Source organism: Copadichromis virginalis, linkage group LG11 (genome assembly GCF_057382275.1).
Source record: "Copadichromis virginalis isolate Kocher_CV1m ecotype Utaka linkage group LG11, C_Virginalis_male_GT1.1, whole genome shotgun sequence".
In the NCBI taxonomy this organism is placed as follows: Eukaryota; Metazoa; Chordata; class Actinopteri; order Cichliformes; family Cichlidae; genus Copadichromis; species Copadichromis virginalis.
The window spans coordinates 40,631,418-40,646,091 of NC_140628.1; the positions used below are offsets into that span (position 1 = coordinate 40,631,418).

Sequence of the window (14,674 nt, forward strand, 5' to 3'; positions counted from 1 at the left end):
TCAGAAGATGACCTTTTTTATTATCAAACTGTCCAAAGCATTTACACTGAGTATGTGCAAACAGTCATGTGACAGCCTCACCCCAGCTGTAAGCTAACAGGTTGGCTATTGAAGATCAGCTGATTGATCATTCATTCACTTATCTGAACTCCTGTCAGGTTTATAATTACATCGTCACTGCAGAGAGTGATTTGAATGACTGTGGTGGTCTTATGATGAGTGTCACTGTGCTTTCAGGATCCTTTGGTCTTTCTGATCATCGCCTCCAGTAGCTTCCACTGATCGGGAGTCACCTGAGACACAAAGAGTTGAACAAATGTTAATACAGTAAATAGGTGGAGCCACTGAATATTCAGGTGTGAAATTGGCAGAGGGACACAATGCGACACTCACACTGCGCAGTTCATTAAACTCTCCTGCGAGTGACACATACTCTCCTCCATCAAACCGAATCACCTGAAAACAAACATGCAGTTCCTGTTACATTCAGCAGGAAGTTCAATCTGACCAATTAGTGGCGCCTCGCAAATACACCTCATGAACCATCCAACCCTACAACTGTTTGACCTTTGACCCCAGGTCATTTTAAACTCACAGCTCCAGACATCCAGGAGGCATAGTTGCTGCTCACATAGGCCGCCAGGTTTGCGATCTCAGCTGGTGTGCCGAGTCGGCCCGTTGGGATGCGGTCGATCATGGCCTTCTCGAAGGCTCCAGTTGGGTCCAAACGGCTGAAGGCCCCCTGAAACCCCACCAAACAAGCCAAAAAACCTAAACAACAACAACAAACTGAAGATAACAAACACCAGCCGCTACAGTCACGTGGTTGGCACCTTTGTTCTGATTGGTCCAGGCTGGATGATGTTGAATCTGTGGCCATAGCGCCCCCATTCTGCTGCCAGAGACCTGAGACACAGCCACAACACTAATAATGCTAACCACAGGTGATGCTGTGAGACGTTCAAGGTCATCTAACCTTACAGAGTGACCTCCGAAATCAAAATGGAATTTAACCTACTTGTAGAGCGCCTCAACTCCGGCCTTTGCTGAAGCACTCGGGACCACAAAACCAGAACCAGACTCAGCATATATGGTGGTGATGGCAAGGAAGGATGCTCCTAAACAAACAACAATAAAAACCAGACCGCAACATACCTGATACACATGATCAGAGCGAGACAGTGAAAGACATCTGAACAGATTCTCGGAGAGAAGTCTCGAATGCCAAAAAAGGTGGCACTCTATGCCTAAAGAGCCAATCAACAGCTGGACAGGAAAAGGTTTCTCTACCTTTCTGGTTCTGGATCAGCCTCTTTCCGAGCTCCAAGGTGACAAACGCTGTCCCGTTCAGGACGATGTCGGTGATGGTCTTCCAGGCGTTTGGCGACAGACGTTCTGACGGACAGACAAAGTTTCCTGCAGCATTGTTGATTATTACCTGCACCAATCAGGATGGAAGGTTTGGGGTACGGGTCAGCCAATGAGGGGCCTCAGAGATCCAGAAAGAGGTGAGTGTTTGGTGTGTGTGTGCTTACATCAGGAAGTCCAGTCAGAGCCTCAATCTGATCAACACATTGAGAGACGGCCTGAGGATCGCTGACATCACACTGCACCGCATGCACCTGAGGACAAAGAGACAACTCGTTTGGACCAGGACAGATTACACAGAGTCTGTACTGGATCCAGATTCTGGTTCTGACCTTGTTTCCAGTTTGGCTGCTGATCTCCTCAGCTGTCCGCTGCAGGACGTCCAGCTTCCTGAAGCACAAACCAAGATGGAATCAGGGTTCAGACAGTGCTCGCGGCTGGTTTTGAGTTCTGGTGGCTGCTTGGTTTAAAGAGGAGATGGAGGAAGATCCGAATGTTGCTCTGATGAAAAAGGCACCGACTCATCTATAAAGTCAGGTTACTGAAGAGGAGAACTCAGAGGCTCTCTAGAGTTCTGGTCTAATGTATGAAAACAGGTTTTCCCTGCTATCAAAAATAACTGAGGTAAACCTCAGTGTGACGATTCTTAATAATGAGAGAGGAGAGGTTAAAGTTAACGGTGCGGTTTTAATGGGCCTCTCTTCACCTTCACCAGCTGGTTCTGTAGGATCTCTGCAAACATCGTGATGAAATCGACAGTTCCTGCGCTGACGATCAGATTTAAAACAGATTATGGTCATGTGACCTCTAACCTGCTGGCAATGATGCACTGCGCTCCCAGCTGCGACAGGGTGGCAGTCATGGCGCGCCCCAGCCCTGTCCCTCCTCCTGTGATTAAGGCCATACGGTTATTGAAGCTTCCCGAGGGCAGCATGGCGTCTTCAAGGGGCGGAAAAAAGTTGGCCTGCGACCCGGAGCGGAGACCTGTTGACCCGTGGAGCCTCGACTGGAGCTGCAAACACATACGATTAATCACTTCATCAATCCGGTAAAAGTAGTGATTGATTACATTGAGCATCAGTTAGCCTCTTTATTGATAGACTCTTCCAATTTGAACTCTCAAAATGTACCTGACAGGTGAGTCCTTCTAGTAAATAAGTGTGTAACTGAGTCGGGGCTTATTGATCTCATTAATCTCCTGACAGGAAGTTCATCTAACCACCACCAATCGCATGCTTATTTACTCTGATGAAACTGATCAGTCTCATTGCTCTACGGAGTATCAGGGCCACGTTAAGAAAAACCTGTTAATAATCGTTTGGAGAATAAAGTGAAAATGTGCAGGTTACAGTAGTTGTGCGGCTGTTTCATATTGTGAAACCTGCTGTAAATCAATCTGAGGCGGACTAACTGTTATTTAAAATCCTCTGCAGGTTAGAGCAGGATAAACAGGTTAGTTTGCTGCACTGCGATGGTTTAAAGTAAAGAACACAGTTACATCAAGTGTAGCAGAGATTCATATGAATTTTAGCTGATGATGGTTGTATAGTGCGATATAAACAATATACGATAGAAACGATATAAATTTGGCCAACGATAGAGATTTTGACTATATCGCTCTATCGTGATAGCGCATGTTGATGATGTCATCAAGCTGCGCCTGTTTTGGTCGAAAGCATCGCAACGGCTGCAACCATTATCATCTGGAAATTATGGCGGGCGACAGTCATAGCAAAGAGATGAAGCACTTTTGAAATATGGGGAAAGCCAAAAACTGCGCTTCCTCCACTTCCGTAACATCGATTCATTAATGTTGAATTCTCTCGCAGCTGCTCTGTTCCCATGTTGTTGCAGTATATTAATAACTAACCTCGTATTGTGGATGAATAATCTCAGTTGTTCTCCTGACTGAAGTTTGGCCCGTGTATAGCATCCTGCTATGCGACTGCATTTGTCCCTGACCACCAGAATCCCTCACGTTAACTTTTATCGAGTGGGAAAAAAGTTGGCTTCATCCTCCAGCTTCACTGTGCTAATGTTATGCTAACATAGCTGTGTCGCTAGCAATCACGTAGCACAACATTATATACCAGGTAGTCCAACTTCAGTAACCCTGCAAACGCCACTGCTGTTTAGTTTTCTGTCTTTATGTTAGAAGTGGCAGCAGAGCTGTACGTTTGAATTAGTTTCAAAAATCTCAGTCAGAACATGGTATGAAATGTTTAGGTGGAAGCTAGCGAGCTAACTTCCTGTTAACTTCTAACTCTGTGAAATTTAATGAATTCTGTTTTCATGGATGCCTGGATGTAAAACTTAATTGTTACACCTGGTAAAGCAGCAACGCTGATGATTTAATTAAAGATGAAAGAATTTAGACCGTTTTTAACTCTCAGTGTCTTTGACTTTGGGACCTGAAGGCGACGGAGTTTTGGACGCAGATTACTCCGCGAAGCTCCTCCCTACGGCAGCCGTAATGCTCTGACGATCCATCAAGCAGTGCTGCTTACCAAAGTTACACTAAAACATTTTTAACAGATTTCTGCAGCCAAAATCGGTTCGAGGTCAGTAAGCACAATCAGAATTCATACATAAGGAACACTCTCGATTTTTGAGAGTGGGGGGGGGGGTTAGAAATGACTGAAAGATTTATTAGGCTGTGTTTTGTTCTAAAAAGAATGACTTCATATAGGAAAAAAATATATATCACATATGAAGGGCACCTTAAACTAGTTTTTTAATTAAGCAGCAAGACAGTCTTTTAGTGCGCATGCGCCAACCAGCGTGCAGCCTGTTACAGTCGCTCCTGCTTTTTCTCTTAGTTTAGCTCTGTTTTCTTACGTATTCTTTTTTTCTGACTTGTATTTTCATCCGTTTATTATCTTTTACTCAATCATGTGGATTGAGAGAGTTTTTGTTCTTCTGGTGGCCGTGGAACTGTTACTTTTATCATGGAACGGGACCGCGGCACATCTCCTACACTCACGGACTGTTTACTCCAGAGATCAGCTGATCGCCCTGATGCCGGCCGGCTCGCTGGCCAGGCCCGCAGAAGTACCAGCTGAAATTTGGAGGAAAACACATCGGGGATGCAGAGGTCAAGGACAGAAGAGAAGAAAGAGACGGTGAGACAGCAGAGGCTCGAAGCGAGGAGGAGGTATAAACCGTGTCTGCCGTCTATCGTGATGGGAAATGTGCGATCGTTATCGAATAAAATCGACGAGCTCTCAGCACTGGTACGGAGTCAGAGGGAATACCGAGAGTGTAGCCTGATGTGTTTCACCGAATCATGGATGCACCAGGACATTCCCGATGAGAATGCTTCCGTGGAAGGCTTCCACACTGTTCGGGCGGACAGCGACAGCATCGCTAGCGGTAAGCGGAAAGGAGGTGGGCTTGCTGTAGTTAACAACCGGTGGTGTAACCCTGCCAACATAACAATCAAAGAAAGGATTTGTTGCCCGGACACTGAACTGTGTGCTGTTGGACTCAGGCCGTATTATTTACCCAGGGAATTCTCTCACGTCATCTTGGTGGCTGTTTATGTTCCTCCCTCTGCTAACCCCACAGCTGCATGTGACACTATCCACTCTGCCATAGCTCGGTTACAGACTCAGCACCCGAGTGCCTTTATTGTGATCTCGGGTGACTTCAACCATGTATCACTGGACAATACACCAACATTCAAACAATATGTGGACTGTCCCACCAGGGGAGAGAAAATTTTAGACCTACTGTATGCTAACGTCAAGGATGCATACAGCTCCTCCTCCCTCCCCCCACTTGGTAGGTCAGATCATAACCTGATTCACCTCACCCCCCGCTATGTGCCAATTTTGAGGCGGGAACCTGTGACCACCAGGACTGTTAGGAGGTGGTCAGAGGAGGCCTTAGCAGAACTACAGGGCTGTTTCGAGGTGACCGACTGGGAAACACTCTGTGAGCCTCACGCCGAGGACATCAATGGGCTTACTGAGTGTATCACAGACTACATAACTTTCTGCACCGACTCCATTGTTCCAGCTCAGACTGTTCATTGTTACCCAAATAACAAGCCGTGGGTGACTAAGGACATCAAAGCCCTCCTCAACAACAAGAAGAGGGCTTTCAGAGGGGGCAACAAAGAGGAGGTGAGGAAGGTCCAGGTGTTACTAAAGGACAAGATCAGAAAGGCTAAGGACAATTACAGGAGGAAGCTGGAGTGGAAACTCCAGCTTCCTCCTGGTGGTTGGATGCATCAGCAGGGATGATGAGACAGAGTACCGGGCTGTGGTCGACTCCTTTGTCACGTGGTGTGAGCAGAATCATCTGCAGCTCAACGTGGCAAAGACCAAGGAACTGATCGTGGACTTCAGGAAGACCAGGAAACACTTGACCCCTGTTTCAATCCAGGGGTTCAGTGTTGACATTGTGGAGGACTATAAATACCTTGGAGTACACATTGACAATAAACTGGACTGGGCTAAAAACACCACAGCACTTTACAGGAAGGGCCAGAGTCGTCTCTATTTTTTGAGGCGACTGAGGTCCTTCAACATCTGCCAGAAAATGCTGAGGATTTTCTATGAGTCTGTTGTGGCCAGTGCGATCCTCTATGCTGTTGCATGCTGGGGGAGCAGGCTGAGGGCAGCAGATGCCAACAGACTGGATAAACTGATCCGTAAGGCCAGTAATGTTGTGGGGATGGAGCTGGACTCCCTCAAGGTGGTGTCAGAGAGGCGGATGCTGTCCAAGATAAAGACAATGTTGGATAACACCTCCCACCCACTCCATGACATGCTGGTCAGTCACAGGAGCTCGTTCAGTGAGAGACTGAGATTACCGAAAAGCACCACTGAACGACACAGGAAATCTTTCCTGCCTGTGGCTCCCTGTACAACGCATCCACCTAACACACTGGTTACTGCAACAGCTACACCCTTCTTGCACATGTTCTTTTTCAGCTATTTATTAATAAGTGACTTTTATGTATATATATGCCTGTATATATTGTGCTATTCTTAGTTAGTGTGTTGTCTGTCTTTGTTAATGTTTGTTTATAATGGAGCACTGTAACGAAAAATAATTTCCCCCAGGGATCAATAAAGTATTTTGATACTGATTGATTGAGAACACAGTCAGGGCTGTATCAAGACACGAGGACTAAACCCCAATTCAACCAGACCCAGAACTGATCTGGAATTAAAACAGGACTACAACAGTTCAAAATCAGGACTACTTAGGACTTAACCAAAACAGAACCAGAATCAAAACTAGACAATAGTAGCACTAAAAATCATCATAGACCTGCACTACACTTATTGTTTAATTATACCAAAGTCCACTATTTAGATTCAGAAACGTTTATATAATTATTTAGCCTTGTTGAGCAAACAAGCCTGCAAAACTTAATAAATATGAATTCGAAAAGAAACAAATGGCATCTAAAAAGGAAACACTAAGTACTGGATACATGTTCTGATGAGTTTTGGCAAACAACCATTTGACTAAATGGCCTGCATTTGTATAGCGCTTTCCTCAGTCCCTAAGGACCCCAAAGCGCTTTACACTACATTCAGTCATCGGGCTAGCGATTTTGCGAGCCCTGCAGGCTCTGTGTTTTGCCTTATATGCATCCACAGGTGTGCCACCAATTTACTCACATGGACTCTACTAACCTATCAGAAGCTTCTTCACTCACCCCGGTTCTATCAGCCGTCAGGGCTGGGGAGCAGGGGGGAGGTGCTGGCCGTCAGATTGGGGTCTGGGATGCGGGGCCTCCCTACTACTGCAGATAAGGAGGTGGTCCGCTTGCCTCCACCCCAGAGAGAAGGGTTACATCTCCTGGGTCTAGGTGCGGCTTGCCCCTCTGGGGGCGGGGGTACCTGGACCTGGGATATAGAGTATGTTTGGGGAGTGCGACTGTTTGTGCAGTGTCTATTTGTGTCTGTCTACACGTTGGGTGAGTGCCGAGTATTTGGTTGTGTATATGGGGGTGGGAATGCACGTTTTATGTCTGCGTGTGCCTGTTCGTCTGTGTCTATATGTCAGCTTGGGTCTTAGACTTCACCTCTCTGGGAACATCTCAAGCTCTCCGAGGTATGGAGGCCTATCTCCGCTCACCACACTCCCTGCCAGTTGCTGATGCCCTTAGACGTTGGTGTGTTGGTGGTTCTTGGTGTCTGGGGCTGGGGGCTCATGTATGTACCGGCTCACTCCTGGTGGCCGATTGGCGGGGCCTGGCGCCTGTGGCCCGGCTGGGCCCCTTCCGGGGGGTGGGGTACAGCCTGAGGCCTGGTCCTCTCTGGCACAGCTGGCTGCCGGCAGAGCCCGCGGGCACGCCACTGCAACCCCCTCTGGCCTCTGCTCCGTAGCTGCTGGGTGACCTCTCCTTTGGGGCTATACTCAGCTCTTCCCAGGAGGGTGGCACGGTTCCCCCCCTTTGGTGGTCCTCCTCGGGTCCTCGTACTCTGGGGCCTCTGGATGTCTGGGGCCTGGAGCTCCTCCATACCTGCTTCATGCCCTGGGGGACGGGGCTATGGCTCCCCACACTTCCTAGCAGATCGTTACATGGAGAAACCTTTGGAATACAAGCATGCTGATCCACACAGGTGTACACCCGGGTGTTCACAGACGCGGACTACAGCTTTCTTGGCTGCTGCCTCAAAGCACATTGTGCGCTGTTTATCTTGCGTGCTGCACAATATCGTTTAATGTTTAGTATCTACTGATATCTACTGCTAGCTAGTTTATTGTGATGGTGCTGTTTTTTTATTATGTTGCTCTTTGTTGTTTGCTTTCTCTTGTTTTTTTTCCTCCATACAGGTGATCCAGGCATTTTTTTTTTCTTTCTTCCCCCCCTTCTCACCGTCTCTTCTCCCCTTTGGTTTTCTTTCTCTCCCTCTCTTTCTTTCATTCTTTCTCCCTGTCCTATCCCCCAGTCATGTCTGTCCCGTTTGTAGCAACCAAAAATAAAATAAATTCATAATTATAATAAAGGTCAATCAAATGGACCAATATGGCAAGGCCATGATGATCCACTTGGTAAAATAAATCCGCTTGGCATCTTTCTTGGCCTTAAGACAACAATTCTGATGGCTAAAGATCCAAACGGGACACACAAAAAAAACAAACAAAAAAAACCAAAAAAAAACCAACAACTGCCAGCTAGCAACGTCCCTCTCACCGGTAGGTTAAGTTATTTTTAGCCAATTACAAGTTGAACCTGGTAGTTGTGGTTGTTAGCTAAGATACCATCATTAAGAAGCGGCACAACTAATGCATTTTCATTTCATTTTTTTTTTTTTTTTAAATTTTATTTGTTTCACACATGGTTCAGCAGTATTTGATTTCCTTCACACAAGTCCTCATTCATATTAATATAGCACCGCACCCATAGGTGAAAAGGAGCAGGAAGAGGAATAAATTGTTATAAGCACCTGCCCCCTATCTGAACTCCAATCAATCTTACAAGTGGGCGCACTCTAACATTTATCTATATTTAACAATGCAAAACAAAACAACAAATGAATATAATCAACAATATACAATTCTACTAATATAAAATACTACAAAAATACTACTCTTGCACCGGTTTTCAGCCAACAGGTCCTTAGACAGGCAGCCAAAATCATCAATGACCCCTCTCACATTCTTCACCCTGCATTTCAGTGGCTCCCCTCCGGGCGGCGCCTCCGCTGCATTTCCTGCAGGACTAACTCCAGCTGATAAGACCATTCCCCACACCAGAAACATAAACTCTTCTTATACTACCGACAATTCATTCACTTATAGTCACTTACAGTTATTTACTGACCTTTCAGTCACTTTAATTTTAAAACTGTAAAATTTTAAAACTGTGTATATACTGTATATTCTGTGTATTTATTATCTCACTCTTATTACCTGTTTATGCCCTGTCCTTATCTTCAACGTCATGCTGCTCTGTTGTATGTTAATTGCCCCCTTGGGGATAAATAAAGTCTCTCTGATTCTGATTCTACTTGATGGCACAGAAGAACTGTTCCTTCCACATTTAGCCCAGTTATCGTTTTAAGCGTGTAACACATTTTAAAACGGTGTATATTTGTACAACTCTTAAGATTATCATGAAGAGAATTCCATGTTCTTATACCGCTAACCGTCAGACACATTTGCCTTTGTGAGGTCCTAGCAAACTGATGCCTCAAATAAAATTTCCTTCTACAATCCCCACTTCCTGAACACAATACAAATAAACTTTGTAACTTCAGAGGTAATGTATTATTTTTTGCCTTGAACATGATTAATAATGTTTGTAATTTCACTAAATCTTATAATTTCAACAAATTCGATTTTATAAACAGATTATTTGTATGTTCTCTATATTTAACATTATGAACCATTCGTACCACTTTCTTCTGTAACAAGTATACAGGTTTTATATTACTCGCATATGTATTCCCCCGCACTTCAGCACAGTAACTGAGATAGGGGGAAATTAGTGAGAAATATAAAATACTAGGGCTGAACGATATATCGCATTTGCGATAATATCGCGACATGATCAAGTGCAATTTTCTAACCGCAAAGGCTGCGATTATACTCTGGACATGTCCAAATTCATGGGCTGCATCCTCCTGAGGCCGCATTTGTAGACCGATTACGTCACAGCGACGCGCCGAAGGCTGTCCAAATTCATAGACTCCTCCGAATGTAGCCGACAAATGCGTCCTCCTTTTCCCCGAATTTGAAGGATGGGTCGGGTGTGTCCTTCGTGGCCCACCATATCCCAGAATTCATAGCGCGGCCCAGCCAAGCTCCAGTTTCCAGCAATGGCGGCCGCTACTAAGTTTTAAAATTACTCTTATTAATCTTTCTGGGTCACAAAATAAACTTTTAACATATTTTCAGGCGAGAAACTAGTTGTGTAAACATCAAATATCTGCTCGGTTTATCAAGATATCGCATATTTGCAAAAGTGCTTCGACGTTTTCGGAGGCGTCTGTTACCCACCAGCTCGACAGCTAGCCGGGAGCTCGAGGGTTACTGATGCGGCCGAGAACGGCACAACTCCCGGCACATCATGTTCAGATCACCGCGGAGTTTCGCTGCTCGGGTTAAACGTAATATATAAGTCACTTAGACAACCTAAAAATGTTATTGTTGGGCTTTTTTCAGTGTTTTGTTTGTTCGTGAGTAAATCGGTTTGGCTGAGATTAAAGTTATTAGATTAGATAAAATAAAACTTTATTAATCCCCCGGGTGGGTTCCTCCTTGGTTTTCACACAGCTGACTAAACGTCAAACAGAAAACTGATTAAACAGAAGTATGAGACAGTCGAGAATTTACGCCAGTGTCTGGTTATATTTTAGATAGCAAGAAGCAGACGGCCGAGTTTATTAAACTCCACCGAGACAGCGGTGACGCTAATCAGAAGGCTAGACCGTCCAATTTCACGGCCGTTTACATCCGGCCTACCCGACCGTCTGAGGACCAGTGCGGCCTCTTCAGCTTTGCCTCTGCCACTTGAAGATGTCGTGGAGGCAGAGTTGAATAGTTACCTGTTGACCCCTGTCATTGACGGAGAGGATGATCCCTTAGCCTGGTGGAAGGTGCACAACATTCACTTTCCACGACTGTGCAAGATGGCCCGCAAATATCTGTGTGTGCCAGCCACAAGTGCCCCCTCAGAGCGTCTGTTCAGCACTGGAGGGAATATAGTGACCTGCACTCGCTCATCCTTAAAGCCAGCAAAAGTAGATATGCTGGTCTTCCTAGCAAAAAACCTGTGAGCTAGGATGATTATGGCTAGCTGAGCCATACTCATTGTGCACTTTAGTTTGTGCTGTGTTGCTGTTACTTACTGCAGATAATCAAGATGTTCAGCCAGTTTTAATTTAAAGGCGTGTTTGTGTGTGTGTTTATACAATTGCTATTATGTTTGCACTTTATGTGTAATGTTACTGACTGCAGAGATCAGTAAGATGTGTGCATTTTTTATTTATTAGTTTTATTTATTTAATATTATTTTTTAATTTAATGACTGTCTAGTACCGGTAGTTCACAGATGTCGAAAAACTGAGTGTGGTAAAGCCACTGATTTTTTTTAATGTATATTTCTGCAATCTGCACATTGCACTGACTTTCATTTTAATGTTTACACCAGGGTTCCTTGTCAGCACTTTATGCTCAGATGTTTGTAAGCTAAAAATAAACTATTGTGTATGTTCAAATATACTGTTGTGATTGAAGAAGTTAAATAAAAATGTCAGTCATCAATTCATGCATCACCTCATGTCATCATAACAGAGGTCTGTCTTCCAGGAAAGAACAGTTTAAAATTAATGTAATATAGTATTGGCCATACTATATGATGTATTGCTTGTCTTTGTTTAATAATACAGAAGACAAATACCTTAAAAAATAATCGCATATCGCATCGCAATATTGGGGCAAAAAATCGCAATTAGATTATTTTCCATAATCGTTCAGCCCTATAAAATACGCATTGCCTTATAATCTAATATCCTGACATATACAGTGTACTGCTCACATCTGGCTGAATTCATGGGAACTTCTAATCAACCACTCAGCTGCCTGTGCGCTGAGGCACACGCCTCAGGTGGACATGCGATAGCTGGGTGAGAGGTCAACACCCTAAAAAACGTATTTACTCTATCATCGCTCAAACAGTCCGCTTTCTGACGTCACAGACGCCCGAGTGAGGGCATCAACAAAATGCTGCATAATTAAAGTTTCCCTCACGCGCACAGCGGAGCTCCTTACGACTGCCGCGAGCCTCCCTGTTCTCCCCACGACACGCGCCGCCATCTTCGTCGGCTCACGAAGGCGTCATAACGGGTCGTACTAAGTAAAGCAGGAGCGGCAGGAACGTCAAAACGGAAAAGCTCCCAGTCCGGTTAATGCTCGGGAATCACTCGGGACTGACCTGGATAAGAATTTGTCCATTTCTGAGTTAAAGGTTGTATTAGATTTGGTTCTTGATGACGACGACGACTATTATTGATCGCCTGGTTTTGTTTTGTTTTAAAATAATAAAGTTTCTAGTTTTAAGCTAAAATCACCTCTAATCTGTTTTTTAAATTTCAATTTTCAAAGTTTGTTTTTTTAGCCTCGCTCTTTCTTTCTTTACGTTAGCAGTGACGACGCCCCCTCCTCCCTGCACAGTGGTTCAGTCCACATCTGACGACGATCATGTGTTACCGTAATATCGCTATTGCGTTACACAAACCGAGCTCCGTTTTGTCCACAAACAGCTTGACGCGTCGCAGATCGATGGCCAGTCGGTTTGGTATTGATAATTGATCTGATGAAGCTTCGGTGAGTGATGACCTGCGCTCGCGGAGGACTTTGGTTTTGTTCCTTCCCGTCTACTGGGCCAGTTACGGCTCCGGTCCGTCATGGTCCGACCGGAAATCTGAACTGATAAACAGAAGCTGATCGATGCGCGCGGAGCTGAATGAGAGGATTGATCAGCAATGGAGGACCGGGTCTCCGAGCCCAGCCTGGTTCTGGTCTTCAGCGGGAAGAGGAAGTCCGGAAAAGATTACGTGACGGAGCTGATCCAGCAGAGGTAAACACACCTGGAATATTTCGTAATTTATGGAAAATTCAGCAACAAGAGACATTTGAATTTTCACAGCAGATTTCGGACCCAGTTTCAGCTCCACTACAGCTAAAACAGAAACCAGAGAAGAACAAACTGCACTTTTTGTATAAGATAACCCACCGCCACCACCATCATCATCATCATTATATCACGATCCAGTTTTTAAATCCGCCTTTCTTAATGTTAACCTTGTATTTGTAAATATTTGTTATTTGTGTTTCCGAGTGTTTGTTGTTTAAAACACAAACACCTGGAACACTTGAACACCTGTCCATGTTTACCTCACTGCGCTGACCGTGCAGGTTGGGCCCTGACGTCTGCTGCATCCTGCGCCTGTCTGGACCCCTAAAGGAGCAGTATGCTCAGGTGAGTCTCACCTGCTCCAGATGCACCTTCACACAAATCTCTGCACTTTACCTGGAGGTCATGAGTTTAGATCCCTGGCCAACTGGTTCTCCTGGATTAAGGTGGGTGACCGTCCAGGTCTCGGAGCTCCTTCAGGTTTGCTCAGGCTGATGACGATGGAGGATGTGCGAGTAGGGCAGCAGGTTTGATCTCCAGAAGGTTCCTGGGAACCACCTCATGGACCACATCCTCCAGCAGCAGTTTATATTCATACTCAGACATGTGTGAGGTGTCCAGGTGAACCAGCCCATTCGGGGGTCACACCTCATCATACCTGCCAGTTTGCTACTGTACCTGAAGCTGATAAACCACAGCCAGACACTATACCAAGAAGGCTGCTTCTGGTTCTGCAGGAACACGGTCTGGACCTGGACCAGTTGATGGGTCCTGGACCTTATAAGGAGCAGTATCGAGCTGACATGATTCACTGGGGAGAATCTCGCCGCCGCCAGGACCCCGGCTTCTTCTGTCGCCTGGCGAGCAGAGGAGCCTGCCAACCAGTGTGGGTAGGTGAGCGTGGATCATGTTGCTGTGATGTCATCCTTCAGACAGCTGAGCTGTGCTCTGTGATTGGTCAGTTGGTGAGCGACGCGCGGCGGCTCTCAGACCTGCAGTGGTTCCAGGCAGAGTTTCCTCAACAGACTCAAAGTGTCAGAGTTCAAAGTTCCGAGAAGACCAGGTCACAGAGGGGGTGGAGCTTCACTGCAGGTGAGATTGAATCCTCCTACTAACCGTTTGTTTCTCTCACCTTTTTCCGTCTCACCTGTCTGCCCATCTCGGTCTCTCAGGTGTCGACGATGCAGAGTCGGAGTGCGGTCTGGACAACGGAGTTGAATTTGATTGGATTGTAATTAATGAAGCCGACGCCCCCTCGTTGGACGAGCAGCTGCGTCCAATCTTGCAGCTCACTGAGGAAGCAGCTTCAACATCATCAGTAAATCAAAGCTGATCATCAGTGACTGATCAGGTGGTCCCGCCCACAGAACTAACACGTTGACCTAACCTGCAGCTCAGGTGTTTCAGAGCAGCTGCTGCAGGTGGTCTGGCATGTTTTTAAAGAAGGGAGGACGGCATGCTTTCAGCAGAATGAACTACAAAACTATTGTTCAGCTGATCAATAAAGTTTTATTTAACACCTGTTCAGGCCCTGTGTTGTTGTGTTTAGAAGTTTGTAGTCCCCCTCAGCTGTTGCTGGTGTACGAGCACCCTCTGCTGGTCTGAGCAGGTTAAATCAATGATTTCAATGAGAAAGATGACAGCCGAGGCTTCGTTCCAAACTCTGCAGTTCCTACTTTAGTCCAGCAGATGTTGAAT

The 14,674-nt window shown here is 45.6% G+C and overlaps 2 protein-coding genes across 2 annotated transcripts; one reads left to right on the plus strand and one right to left on the minus strand.

The window, feature by feature from the left end:
- decr1 (2,4-dienoyl CoA reductase 1, mitochondrial) lies at positions 1–12,187 on the minus strand. Its single transcript, XM_085472574.1, has 10 exons — positions 12,091–12,187; positions 2,181–2,380; positions 1,701–1,758; positions 1,536–1,622; positions 1,291–1,438; positions 1,019–1,118; positions 834–906; positions 596–742; positions 394–456; positions 1–293 (listed from the first exon to the last, which is right to left on the minus strand). Exons 1-10 carry the CDS (start codon positions 12,154–12,156, stop codon positions 234–236), a joined length of 1,002 nt encoding a protein of 333 aa, XP_085328700.1. The 5' UTR covers positions 12,157–12,187; the 3' UTR covers positions 1–233.
- Positions 12,188–12,253: 66 nt separating this feature from the next.
- pmvk (phosphomevalonate kinase) lies at positions 12,254–14,498 on the plus strand. Its single transcript, XM_085472575.1, has 5 exons — positions 12,254–12,919; positions 13,258–13,321; positions 13,714–13,866; positions 13,939–14,068; positions 14,149–14,498. Exons 1-5 carry the CDS (start codon positions 12,825–12,827, stop codon positions 14,307–14,309), a joined length of 603 nt encoding a protein of 200 aa, XP_085328701.1. The 5' UTR covers positions 12,254–12,824; the 3' UTR covers positions 14,310–14,498.
- The last annotated feature ends 176 nt before the right edge of the window (positions 14,499–14,674 follow it).